A 13,685-nucleotide genomic window follows, 5' to 3' on the forward strand; every position below is an offset into this window, starting at 1 on the left:
AGCGTTTTACAAAGAGCCTGCTTTTGTACATATAGCATAGACATTGTTGACATTACAACAATGATCTCTAAGTGCGCTAGATATTCATTTCCTACAAGCGTGATGGTGTCTCAATGCTCACACGCACATAAGCATGCACTGTTTATGATATCTTCTATTGTCTTTTAAAGGAGACAGATAGATATACACTACCTCCTGCCAGAATCCTTTGCTATATATTGTGATCAACAGTTTAGGAGGTCACAGAGTTATTGGAGGTTTTGTATTATTTATACTCAGGATCATCTGGTGACCACTTAGATCCTTTCCTCTTAGCATCAGTGGAATAAGTGATTTAGGGGAAGACTTGTTTTTGTGGCAAGAGCAATGGGTTACTACCCTCTACTTCCAAAAATAGTACTTAACTGGACAAATTGTCTATAAATGGATACAATTTAGTTCTGTGCCTACTCTACCTACACTTGGGTGCTCAGTAATATGGCTCCAAGGGCACAATTAGGTAAAAAGGAAGCTTGGAGTAACAACTAAAGGATACTTTTGGAGCAACGAGTCAGCAGCTATACTTGAACCCAAAACAGATGCTGTGGAATGACCTCAAATGAGCCATTCACACCAGATATTCCAAAAATATGGCTGCCTCATGAGATGTAACCAGCTAATAATTCAGAGTGTTCACTTTCTTTTGCTATATTCAAATAAAACACACGATTATGGCGTGTTTTCTTATTATTCCCTTGGTGAAATTGCTCAGGAGAGCTTTTACAAAAGGTGCAACAGCTTTCAATGCAGGAAGAGCTAAGGATCAAGTCACTGACCCTGCAAATACTGAATTAGTTCAACTTAAAATATGAGTCCTACTTTAGCCATAATGCGGAATAATAGCTTATTCCAAAGGCTTCACTTACCTTTGTTTGCTTCAGTAAAGTGTATTACTATCCTAATACTAGAGTTGTCGCAAGTGGTACTCTTATGAAACCCTTGTGGGGTCAACTAAATGTATTTTTTATCTCAATCGAATGCTAATTCCATTTCTTTTTGTTGGATCTCTGAACTGCTAATTGTTTGTGGTACTTAAGAAAATATCTTTGTCATATTGATCAATGTTGTGTTTTCACGTTGCTCTGCTGCCCCTAGTGGCCAAACATTCTATTAATGCAGCTTTAACATCTGGAATCACATGAAGATAAGTCATCAAGCTCTGCTACCTACTTAAAGGAGTTTGAAGTTGTTACAAACTAATGAAAATCAAGATCTACACAGAGAAACGAAGAGGAAAATAAGAAAGATAAAACCCAAGAGCGCAAATCCATGAACTCAGGAAGGAAACATGAGCAGGAAATTCAGGCAGAGAGCAGCTTGAGCCCAGCAGAGCATTTAAAGAAGCTGAGCACTGATGTGCGATTCAAATGCTAAGCAGGCAGAGACAGATCTGTGTGGGTCAGCCTCTCTTTCTATGAAATGGAAATGAGCCTGGAGAGATGGAAAACAGGAAGAAAATCTAATTAGATATAAGATAAAATGTGAAAGAATGGAGCTTTTTTTTTTTTTTTTTTACCCCATCTGCTCCTGTGATTGTAAATTCACACATCAAAACCGCAGACCAAAGCAGGAGCTTCTAATGCAGGTATATGGAACGGAAAGAGGGCAGGGGTTTTGTTTGCAGATATGGAAAGAGACAAACACAAGTGTTTGGCTGATAAAAAGACACATAGAATACAAACCATACACAAATACCAATACACAGAACAGTTCTCAGAAACGGAGACATTTGATTGTTTTTTTGAAATATCGGTATTTTATGCTTCAAAAAGCATCAAATGTTTTCGGTACCTGACAGGTATATTTAAGCTTTTTTTTCTAGTTGTTTACGTGTGGATTTGATACACAACTTAGAAGATAGCACATTTTGTTTCAACCTACCCATGTGAGCAAAGGTATTTATTGGAACAGATGAACTAAAATAGATTAACGTGAATAAGAGCTAATATTTAGCTGTAAATCCTTTGCTTGCAGTAACTGCATCAAACCACTGACGTCACCAAACGTTTGCATTCTTCTTTTGTGATGCTGTTCCAGGCTTTCACTGCAGCTTTTTGTTGATGTTGATCTTTTGTCCTATTTCCATTTTTGTTTTTTGTCAAATCCAAATGTATTTTTTCATTTTACAGCACAAATAAAGGAATTTGCCTCACTGGTCCAATACTTTTGGAGGAGAGTGTGTATGTATTGTTGGACATTAATGGTGTCTTCATATATATCAAATTCATCAAGTATTATATTTAGTTTAGTTCAATCCATTCAAACATTTGTACATTTTCCACTGCAAACTCAAACTGCAACATCATTGTAATTCTAAAGATTTGTTTACACAGGAGCATGGGAGGTTATACCACTGCATACTGACAGAGTTCAGATTTTTTATTAGACAAATGCATCTAATATAATATATTCTTGCTTTCCTTCCATTATGTGTATAGTTTCCAAATAACCAAGGATCTGTTTAGTACACATAGTGTTTAATCTCATTTATTGTTATTAAGTGTCTGTTAGCCATTTTTAAGGGTTGTTTCTCATTTCCTGTCACATTCCAAATTTTGTAGATTCATGCTAATCTAATCTTTTGTGGTCAGCTCTCTTGGCATAGTCTACCACATCCCAGTCTACTGATAGCACAGTCTCACACTGTGCTTTGTATCTCAGAGTAAACTCTGATGTTTGGACTGGCTGAACCTCTCCAAGCATGCCAAATCCCTTAACGGGAAATGATGTTCTCGGCAGTATGGTCATCAGCACTCTGTGTAAACACTACAGTTAGGGGATGCTGTAAGTGCTACAGGGATGAAGTTCTTCATAATGTAATAGGCACACTGCTTGTACTGCTGATAGATGGATGATGTTTTTGTAGGGACAGAATAAACTTTATAAATGAAAATACACCCAACAAATACATAACTAGTATATAACAGTTTATAAAGGCTTAATAAGCCATGTAAGATAAATACAAGTAGAAAAGATGTCAGAGAATACATAAAATACATATTATTAATATTAACTTATTAATAAAGAAAAGCATAAAAACACTGGTGAGAGAGTTAGAGCCATTCAAAAAACATGAACCCTCAAGGGGGCTCAAAAATGATTTGTCAATAGATATTTTGACTAGAGGGGTCTGAAAAGTCTCTAAATCTCACTAAGACACTTTGACATAGCTGCTGCTAGGCTTAGCCAAAGCAAAAACTTAATCCTTCTTCTTTCATTATTGCACTTAACTAAAAGAATATTAAATGACTGATAAGAAAACCACAGCTAACATAGCAGAGTAGAAACCCAGTTTTATATCCAAAACATACATTTCTCCTAAACCTAACTTTACAATTTAGAATCTGAAATAGAAATTAATGTTATGTATGGTAGCAAGTATAATTGTAGCAATAGTTTTATTAGTGTAAAAATGAAAATGAAAGATGTTTTAATCAGGAAATGGTATAAAATTATATCACTCTAAACTAACGAGTAATGACAGACACTATAAACTTCACATCACACCTTTATTATATGAAATATTTCAGTATATTACAGCTGATGGTTCAATGAAATCAGCATTATCCCTTAACTAAGGCAAGGTTTTTTAAAAACACGCTGAAAAGGACCGAGTTGACAGAGATTTTGTTGGTTCTGTTCCCGTCCCGTCTGAAAGCGTTTCCTGTCTGAATCCATGCTGACCTTTGAAGCAAAGGAGTTTTTTCATCTGCTTTAATCTACTGAGAACAAAGACAGAATATACCGACCCATCCCTGCAGGTGGCTGCACACACAAACACCTGCCGACAGACACACACCTACTGTATATACACACAAAGCAGAAGAGCATGTATGACAGGGTAATTGAATCATAAACATGTGTGCTTTGCCACACCATTACACACAGTGAAATGTTTTCATTCACAGAGTAACTGTAGAGAGACTGAGGACTGGTGCATGCTTTCTATTCATGTCTATTACAGGACCTATTCAGTATAATACACCATCAGCTGCTCTGACCAGCTGCACTGTGAACAAGTTAAGGTTAATAAAAAGTAAATAAGTACATGTTAATGATGAGTCTTCCATGCGCAGCAAAGCTAGCTACGGAGTTCCACAGGGTTCTTTTCACTCTATATATGTGCCCCTTAGGCAATATTATTAGGAAACATTAAAGTATAAAGTTCCATTGCTATGCAGATGACACCCAGCTATACTTATCTATGAAACCAGAAGAAACTAATCAATTAGTCAAACTTCAAGCTCCTTAAAAGACATAAAAACCAGCATGTTCTCCAATTTCCTTTTTCTAAATCCAGAAAAGACAGAGGTTATTTTATTTGAACCTAAAAATCTCAGAGACACTATGTCTAATCACATTCTCACCCTTGATGACTTTGGCCTCAAGTAACACTGTTTGAAATCTCAGAATTATCTTTGACCAGGATATCTCCTTTACTTCATACATCAAAGAAATCTCTAGAACTGCCTTTTTTCACCTGAGGAATATTGTTAAAATTAGGAGCATCCTGTCCCAAAGTGATGCTGAAAAACTAGTCCATGCATTTGTTACTTCCAGACTGGAGTATTGTAATTCATTATTAATAGTTTGTCCCAATAACTCATTAAAAAGCCTCCAGTTAATCCAAAATGCTGCAGCCGGAGTTCTGACTGGAATTAGCAAGAGAGATCATATTTCTCCAACGTTAGCTTCTCTCCATTGGCTCCCTGTAAAATCCAGAATTGAATTTAAAATTCTTCTCCTCACTTATAAATCCCTTACTAATCAGGCTCCATCTTATCTTAAAGAACTCATAGTTCCATATTTTCCCCAGCAGAACTCTACGTTCTCAGACTGCAGGTTTACTTGTGGTTCCTAGAGTTTCCAAATGTAGAATGGGAGGCAGAGCCTTTAGCTTTCAAGCCGCTTTCCTGTGGAAGCAGCTCCCACTTCAGGTTCGGGAGGCAGACGCCCTCTCTACATTTAAGACTAGACTTAAAAAATATAAAGTTAAAGAGAAAAAAAGACCTTTAGAAAGCTATTCCAGATGGAACAGTTTTGTTCTCGATCTTTAGGTTGGCCTACATGAATTTTGGACTTAGACTATAACACATGGGGTAGCAGGTGAATGCAGTTCAATCCTGGCAGGGTTTGATTATTTCCTGATCTTTGAATAAAACAGTACATAAGAAGGAACCTTGTGGATCTCCATGGGAGGGGGGGACTGTTGATTCCAACACTACCTTTTCTGTCTTGAAAATAGACTGCTGAGAGACAGTCTCCTGATAATCTACAGCTAAAAGCCAGCAACTATCCAGAAGGACAAAATATTTTTCAGATCTAATTCCCCAACACAATTAGGATAACCTTTAAACAATTATTCCTAATTGAACATTAGGAATAACTGCCATCCAGGCAGTGCTTGTTGGTCATTAAAGTCCTGTTTGTTTTCAGTGTAGTTAGTCAAATAAAGACCAGTATACACCTGTTATTGTGAGCGTTCTGCACTGTCACATCACTGTTAACTTTTAGGGGAAAACAGGCACGAGAGCAAAATGACTTGTCAAAGGAACAAGTGAAAGACAGGGGAAAAAGGGGGGTCTCAGCACAAACAGCCTCCCTGCAGACACACACAGTCTTCAAGCTGGAGGAGGAGGAGGATAAGGAGGAAGGGAGGGAAATAGAGGGATGATTGGAGTGGAGAGTGGTGTATCACTGGAGGCTGATATGGTCCCTAGTGTGAGACACGAGGAGCATTTGTTTTGATCCCTTCCCTTCCTCTTGTCCCGAAAAAGGATACAACTAAAGCCAGTGAAAGGATCCTGGGGGTAAAAAACAGAAGCGAGAAACCACATGAGGAAACCCCCTTAGTAGACTCCATCAGTGCATGTGCATGAGTGTGTGTGTTGAAGCTGCAGAGGTCGCTCAGCAGAGCCAGAAGGACTTCTTTCCACTGCTATGGGGTGAGTACGATACTCGAGCGAGGACAGAGGCTGTGGGTTAGACAGACCACAACCGCATTTATTCATGACAGAGTTTCCCAGAGTGAGTGAGTGTGTGTGTGTGTGTGTGTGTGTGTGAGTGTGAGTGTGAGTGAGGGAAGAGTGTTTTGGGCTTTTTTAAGTAGAAGAGTTTATATGATACTCATAGACTGTAGTGAAGCTAAGTGCCCAGACTGTGTGTGTGTTATTTGAGCGGACCTGTTACTATAATTGACTACATAATGGAACAAACTGAGTGGCATTCCTTCTGAGTGAGACTCGCACTGCAAGAAAAGTGGTGCTGGCATTTAAAAAAACTAAAAACCTGTTCTTTCTGTGCCGCGAGGGGAATTTCAAGCCCTGGCAAAACAGCATCCAACTTAGCCCTGTTTTCCCTTCATTTGTGTCGAAACTGTTTATCATCCAGTAGCATGGTTTCATGAAACGAGTGCCAGGCTGAGCGTGTCAGCTCTCGCACTTCAACCACCCCTTCTATTGGTCAGCTTTTCATGTGTCAATGTTGCCGCCCACAGACTCGAATAAAAAATAAACACATGCCGCCACTTAAAGAAGAAAGATTTTGGCATATGTCCCACAGTCCAGCATTGCTGCAACAAGGTCGTGGGACTTGTGGGATGAATCTGAACCAGGTCCAGGAGCCAATGGATGGAGCTTGAAAGCTGAAACCAACAAATCCCAACTTTTGACAGTGTGTTTTTGAGAGGGGACTACCATGATTGGCTGGTTCAGCTGAGGGAAGCGGAGAGTCTCACTTGTGGACTGGTCAGTTTTTGCTTTCTGTTTCGTGTGTTTTTGTATTCTTCTTTGTCCCCTGTGGTTTGGTTTTATTTCATCAGGATAAAATACTTTCTCTCCTACATAACTTTGCACACATAAACATCAAACCTCTTGAATTGTTCCTCTTATCTTTAAAAACAGCTCATTAGTTCTGGTGGCTTATGAGCTTTGGAGAGGTCAGAATCTTGAGTTGTTCGCTACCTGAGCCGGACGATTTGGACGTTTGTTCTGACTATATAAGGCCTTCTTCTATAAAGACTCTTCTCTCCTCTGGCCTTGCTCTTCATTCTGCAATCTGGCCTGCTAAACAGTGGAAATATCTCAAGGGGCCTTTTTGCTTTGGTTTCACCACATAGGATCAGAGATGTTTATCTTTGTAGTTCTTTTTAAATGATGTGGGAAGTGAATAGGATGTAGTGTAGGGCTTCTTTAACTCTCAGCCTTGATGTGTGCATGATAGAGAAATGATACATTTACTGGGAAATAGGGCAAAATGAAAAGTGGCTTCGCTATTACACTTATGGACGCTTTTATTAGCATCCTGATAAGAACAAAGATCAACAGCTTAGTAGGAACTGCACTGAGTGTTAGTTTGAATTAAAGTAAGAAAACTATATTTATTTTTCTACCTATGGTTTGAATCTGCACTAATCATTATTCTACACATTAAAAAACTTAATCTTTAAGCCTCTTATTACTCATTGCTTTGGTTTCTAAAAACAGTAAGCCACCGTTGGTAAAGCAGTTGTCCACGAACTGCAGGGTTAGTGGTTCGATTTTCAGCAGAGACACAAAACCCAGAGTCGTTATGTGGAAATGTAACATAGGAAAAAACCTAAGGAATATAAATACGTTGAAATGTAAAGCACACAGATTATAAGTGAAAAAGCTCTGACGACGTCAAGACTGCTGTATGGTGCACAGGCACAGGGTACTGAAGTGATAACACACAGGCAGCCACAGATCACGAGGAACAAGGTTTATGAGTAAACAGGTAGGATGGCAGAGTACACCAGACAAGGAACATGATGGAAACACAGACTGGAACTGTGTGGCTGGTTTGGAACGATAGGACTTTCTAGCAGTAAGCAGGTGGATTTAGTAGGTTTAAACAGAGCTACAGGAGGTGATGAAAAAAACTGGTCTGTAAGTGATAATGGAGCAAAGTTGTGAGGGAATGTGGTTGAAGTATGGCATGAGACAGAGAAAGACTGGCTTAAAGAAAAAAAGCAGTCAAACCAAAACAGGCAGCTGAAAGGGACTAAAATCTCTTTTAATGCTGTGAGTAGTTCTTTCAAAAGGTTTTCCACACTGTCAAGAAACACTGAATCATTCATTAATTAGCAAATTGATGTATCACTTTGTGTTGAACTGGAACTAGTCTATACAGTACTGAAAATGCCCCCCACCACCACCACTGCCCCCTAGTGGCTTACATTCAACAATGCAAGTTTAAACTGGAAGCGAGTTACCTGTTGTTGTCAGACTTTCATCCATTACAGTACACTGATCTGCTTCTGCTATGACTGAGTCCGTGCTACATTTATAAGCCCTGATTGGATATAAACACTGTGGACAGCCATGTTTGTTTATAGAGGGATACATTTGCTCTTTCTCTAGCCGGACAAAACCCTTTTGGGTGTAACGGTTTGATTAATGACTGTGCTCTTGAGCTACATTTGGATTAGGCCTGCGGGTCCTGCTTGGAAGTTATTACTTTATAATGGGAACATGTAAGCAAAGGCCATGTGCTTTTCATCACTCTAGGAACAAAAATTACATAAGAAAAAAGGAAGTAAAAAGTAAGATCAAAGATGGACATACAGCTTGTGATATTGCAGATAGTCAAGTCTTAGCATAAATCATCATTTTTGTTGTTTGGTTCACATTTCATCAGTTCTCTTTCTCTCATCCCGCTTGTTTCTTGTTTCTTTTGATGTGGCTGCAGTCATTTCTGTGAAAGGTACATGAGTCACTTATTCCCTCTGGGGCTGATAGTGATGGAGCCAAGTTCCCATTGTGTTCATCCCAATTTTCCATTTCACGATGCAAAGTATTCTAAGCCACACTTGGTTAAAAATAAACTTTAAAAAAGGAGACGTGTTGTAGCAGAACAACAGTGATCCAGAGCAGAATGCAGTGAACACTTTACCACATGTGGAAAAGCTGTTCTACACTTCATTTATCTCATGTAGATATGTGCTAAATGTGGCAGACTGTGAGAGAAAACTACCCAGAAAGAATCGATTTTCACCCATGCCTTGAGATCAATACACAGGAGGACAAAGATACCTCTTTCACACTCATGTTCCCCACTTTAACGCCTTTGGCAAGTTTTGAAATCAGCGTAAACGAAAACGTGACTCCTGCATGGTACCCGTCAGGTGGTAGGACAGCAGGACAGAGCCTGACCAGCTGGCTAATGAGTACTATGCAGGACACACATTTCCGCTGCAGAGGGGAGGTGTCAGCCGCTCGGCGCCTCAGCGGTGAAATTGATTCGATAAATCTGTGAATGGGCGAGATATTAAACAGGATCATGGCCAGGAGGAAGGTGAAGGTGAATTTGATTGCTTATTATAGCCATGACCATCGCTGTCACTGAGTGTTTGGAGACAAAGATTTACAGTCACACCTGCTGTATATCACTGAGAATAAGGGAGCTGCAGACATCTGCTCAGAAGTCCAGGAAGGTAACACTGGTGTTATATAAGCTACTCCACGTCTTACACTGTCATGTTTATGTACAGCTGGATGGATCCACGGTATACATCATAGTGGTCAAAGGAAAAGGAAAAAATACTTCAGTTATATAACAATATTTACCAATAATAGAAGATGAACATGTTGTAGTTATTCCGTGTACAGTAAACCTGATTAAATTTTTGATACTCTTAATTCAGTTCAATTCAGTTTTCTTTGTATAGCACCAAATCACAAGGCACTTTACAGTGGAAGGTTTAAGACCTTGCAGAGTATAATTGTATAAAAATTATATAGAAAACCCAACAATCCCATTTGTTTTACTCTACCTAAATTTAGTTTGGAAAACACTACACATATTTCACAGCTTTAGTTACTTGTATTATATTTTTTATTATAACTTATAATTATTTATGATTATAATTTATAAATATAGCTTTATACTGTAATTAACCACACATACATAAAGTGGCTAAAATGAGCTCCACCTTTACCACATGCTACTTTAGTAAGATTGACAAGGCATCAAAAAGTATAATCCAATATTATATATACACAGTAATGTCTTTCTGCATAGTGAGTCATTTTACTTTTTGTATGGATCCTAAGACTCATCACTTAAGTGAAGGATTTCAGTTAGTAAAGAGTATTTTTCCACTGTCATTATGATGGTTAGGTGGAACATGATTACTTTGTCAACTTTAGCAAATCAAATGTCTTACTTTCCTGTTATTTCAATGTTGCTGTTTTTGTTCCAGGAGAGATATATTTATTCTAGTCATTTGTTTTATAACTTACTAGAAATGTTTGTTATTGTCATATTTTTATCATCTAACATGTTAGAAAGCTGTTTCCACATCTTGGACATACGCTGTAACATTATTTATTAGCCATGTTTGTGTCTATCTGACAAATGTTAAGTCTACTTTTAATTTCGAGTTGCATTAAGATGAAAACGGGCTAAAAGATGCTAAAGTCTCCAGAGAGGTGATGATAAGGGCAGACTGTTGATAAACCAGGGGACTCTACCAGAGAGACCTTGCATATTAGTTGCACTCATAACCACTGATGTTAGTTTAAAAGTTTAAGTACTATGTGTGTAAATATGAACAAATTTGTGCTATTTTTGTTTTCCTGAAATGTTCACTTGTCATAAAGAGATCATAAGTGGCTTTTAGACTTGCTGACTTTGATTTGATTTATTTACACTTTCTTGCTTAATGGCTGCAAAATAAGGCTTTTCAAAGGAGCAAGTGAAAGGAAACTGCATAGTCCACTTTTCTGTAGTTAAGACAGTGTCTGACCTTTAAACAACACTGTAGAATGAGTCTTTTAAATACGCCTGTGAAAACTCTAGTAATTTGTGCATTTTGATAAAAGTGTTTTTTGTTTTTCTGCTTTCTAACCATCCCGACCATTTTGAGTGGATATATGTGCTAAGTAGCTGGGCAGCCACACAAATAAGAAATTACAAATAGGGTTGACTAGGCCATCGCTCAGCTCCAGCTGCACATTAGGTTCAGTTCATTGACTCTGAGGCAGATACATACCGTGCACCTGAGCCAGCTGAGCCTCTCAACAATGCTGCTGGTGTCCTTGTTTAAGGACAAATTCTCTGCAGTGCCACCTTTGACTCATCATTCTTATGGTACTTGGTTATGTTGTGGTATCACTACTGCATTGTATACTGCAGGTATGACTGGACACATTTAAATCTGATAGTAATATGTAAATATACACACTACTATTGATGTATTATACCAGAGCGTAAACCAGCTTGTCCTTCTGTAAACCAGGTGTAGTGTGTGCTAATTAAGTTTGTGGTAACCAACAAATTCTAAAACGTTTGGGAAAATGTAACATGGAAAAGGTGAATAGGACCTTAAAGCAGCAGTTATTGTCCAATTCTAGAAAGTTGGACAAGCCAAACAAAATGGTTTTGGTTTTTTGATGTTACAGCCATGCTCTTCTTTTTCTCACACTAAATCTTCTGTAATTGTCCTCCACATCTAACCATCTCATTGCAAAAGGTGTTTTTATGCCCACTAGTGAGAATGGACTACCTGGATGTGGATATAAGTATGATAGATAATTCAGTTAGGTAGGAAATATTAATCACAATGGATTACTAGCTCTACAAATGTGGTTCCCGTTTATTGTCACTTGGTTTTTGGCAGGTTTACAGATGAATATGAACAGTCCAAGCAAGAATGCTGGGCGACATCTGTGTCACTTGCATTTCCATGTATTCACGTCAGTTTAGTTTATTTATTTGTATTGTGCCAAATTGAAACCAATGTCATCTCAATGTACTTTACATTGTAAGGTTTAAGACCTTACACAATACAGTAGAATTGCATAACTAACATGACTAATTGGTAACTCAGTGTTTCTATGTTGTGACTCGCCACTCCAAAATCTTGGCTGCCACAGCAAAAAGTTTACATCTATTCTTCCATCCTATAAATCATCTAATAAAAAGCCTAGGTGATTGAAACTACCACCAGTACTAATACTACTACTAAAACACTGTCACTTAACAGGTGCTCTTATAAAGCTCTAATAAACATATCAAACTGAAGACGTTTTGGGTGTCACCTGCTCCTCCGTTTTGCCTTCAAAATAACAGGACTCAGAGAAAAGAAATAATTTTCTACTGATGCTTTAATGTTCATCCTTCACTTGCTTTGTACCTCACTTGTAAGTTGTTTTGGTTAAAAGGGTTCGACAAATGACTAAATGTGAAGGTAACGATAAAAACATATCAGACAGAACAGAACAGAGGGAGCAAGCAAATCAATGAGAGCGATTAGGAACTTAGTTGGAATAACAGCTACCTTTAAAGCAGAGGCACAAATATTATTAAAAAGGCTGACGACATCATCAACATGTGATGCGCAAGACATACCTTGCTTTAACATAGAAACGTTACTAGTGAACTTTGCTGCTGACTGGCTGTTAAATAGACGGCATCCAAGAGTACAGTGAGGTTCGGTGGTTGGATGGAGACAAGAATCGAATAAAACACATTTATGATCAGATGGAATCCTTAACTCAATGGAGTTTAGAGTCAATCCCAGTCCACCATTAGAGTCATAGTTTACTGATGTCAACCTATGGTAACGTATCTAAATAATAATTGTTTTCAGTCAATACAAGTCATTGTGTTTTGGAATAAAAACTTTGTATACGTGAGTATTTCCAGAAAGTATAAGTACAGGAGCGTGTAGACCACCTTTAATAAGGTTTGTGTCTGCCAGCCCACCCCTTCACAGCTGAGTGCCACCCAGCTGAGCATCAGCATCCAGAGCAGACCTCCCCGGGTGGTGATGATTGTGATGGATAAGCAGGACCAGCTCTCCGCCAACACATTACCTAACACCTACTGCTGGCTATTCATCAGCACACTGCCGCACCAGCTCTAATGCAGTTAGCAGAGCAGACATGGAGGGCCGGAGCCCACTGGGGGAATAGAGTGCACGGGTGTATATTTTCACCTAATAAAATGCCACTGAAAGTGGCTGCAGTGATTTATTCTCTCTGTGACTAGTGTGGAGCTTTCTGAACAAAGGAACATCTTACATATGGTGTTATTTATTTTAAAACTTTTCACTTGTTTATGGAGCCTTTAGTATACCAGTGGAATAATAGATGTTTACAGGGTTAATGTAAACTATATTTGTTTAAACTAAAAACCTATAAATGCAAGGTACTGCAGGCATGCCTTTGTCTTTGATTATGTCAAATCATAAAAAAAAGACTTTGTCCACCATGTTCTAATTTGTTGAAGTTCACCTGTTTTAAATTACTCCATTTCAATTATTTGGAGTTGTGTTTCTGTTTTAGCTCTGATTTTAGCTTCGATTAAGTCAAATTCATAGACCAATACTCAACAAACATTTGTTTCAACTGGTTCTGCTTCCAGTCTGAACCATGTTTGTTTTTTGTAGTCAATCTGTGCAAAAACAAAAAAGAAAAGCCATCTATCCACCCTCCTAACCTGTCCTCTTGAGGGTCAGAGTGTCTGAGCCTATCCCAGCTGACACTGGGTGAGAGGCAGGGTACGCTCTGAACAGGTCGCCACTCTATCACAGGGCTGACGTATAGAGACAGACAACCAATTCACACCTGTGGGTAATTTAGAGTCACCAATTAACCTAACTGAATGTCTTTGGATGGAAG

The 13,685-nt window shown here is 38.5% G+C and overlaps 1 protein-coding gene across 2 annotated transcripts in view; it reads left to right on the forward strand.

The window, feature by feature from the left end:
• The first annotated feature begins 5,712 nt into the window (after positions 1–5,712).
• Positions 5,713–13,685, forward strand: part of pde5ab (phosphodiesterase 5A, cGMP-specific, b) — a 70,629-nt gene continuing 62,656 nt past the window's right edge. Inside the window, exon 1 of one of the 2 annotated variants that reach the window (XM_026353094.1) lies at positions 5,713–5,984. In XM_026353094.1, coding sequence (XP_026208879.1) covers positions 5,980–5,984 — 5 coding nt within the window. In that variant the 5' untranslated portion in view covers positions 5,713–5,979. Of the gene's footprint in view, positions 5,985–6,580; positions 6,786–13,685 lie in introns of those variants that run through there. The other variant, XM_026353095.1, reaches the window with a different exon arrangement.

The sequence above is a fragment of the Anabas testudineus genome, chromosome 18, assembly GCF_900324465.2.
Source record: "Anabas testudineus chromosome 18, fAnaTes1.2, whole genome shotgun sequence".
NCBI classification, from domain to species: domain Eukaryota; kingdom Metazoa; phylum Chordata; class Actinopteri; order Anabantiformes; family Anabantidae; genus Anabas; species Anabas testudineus.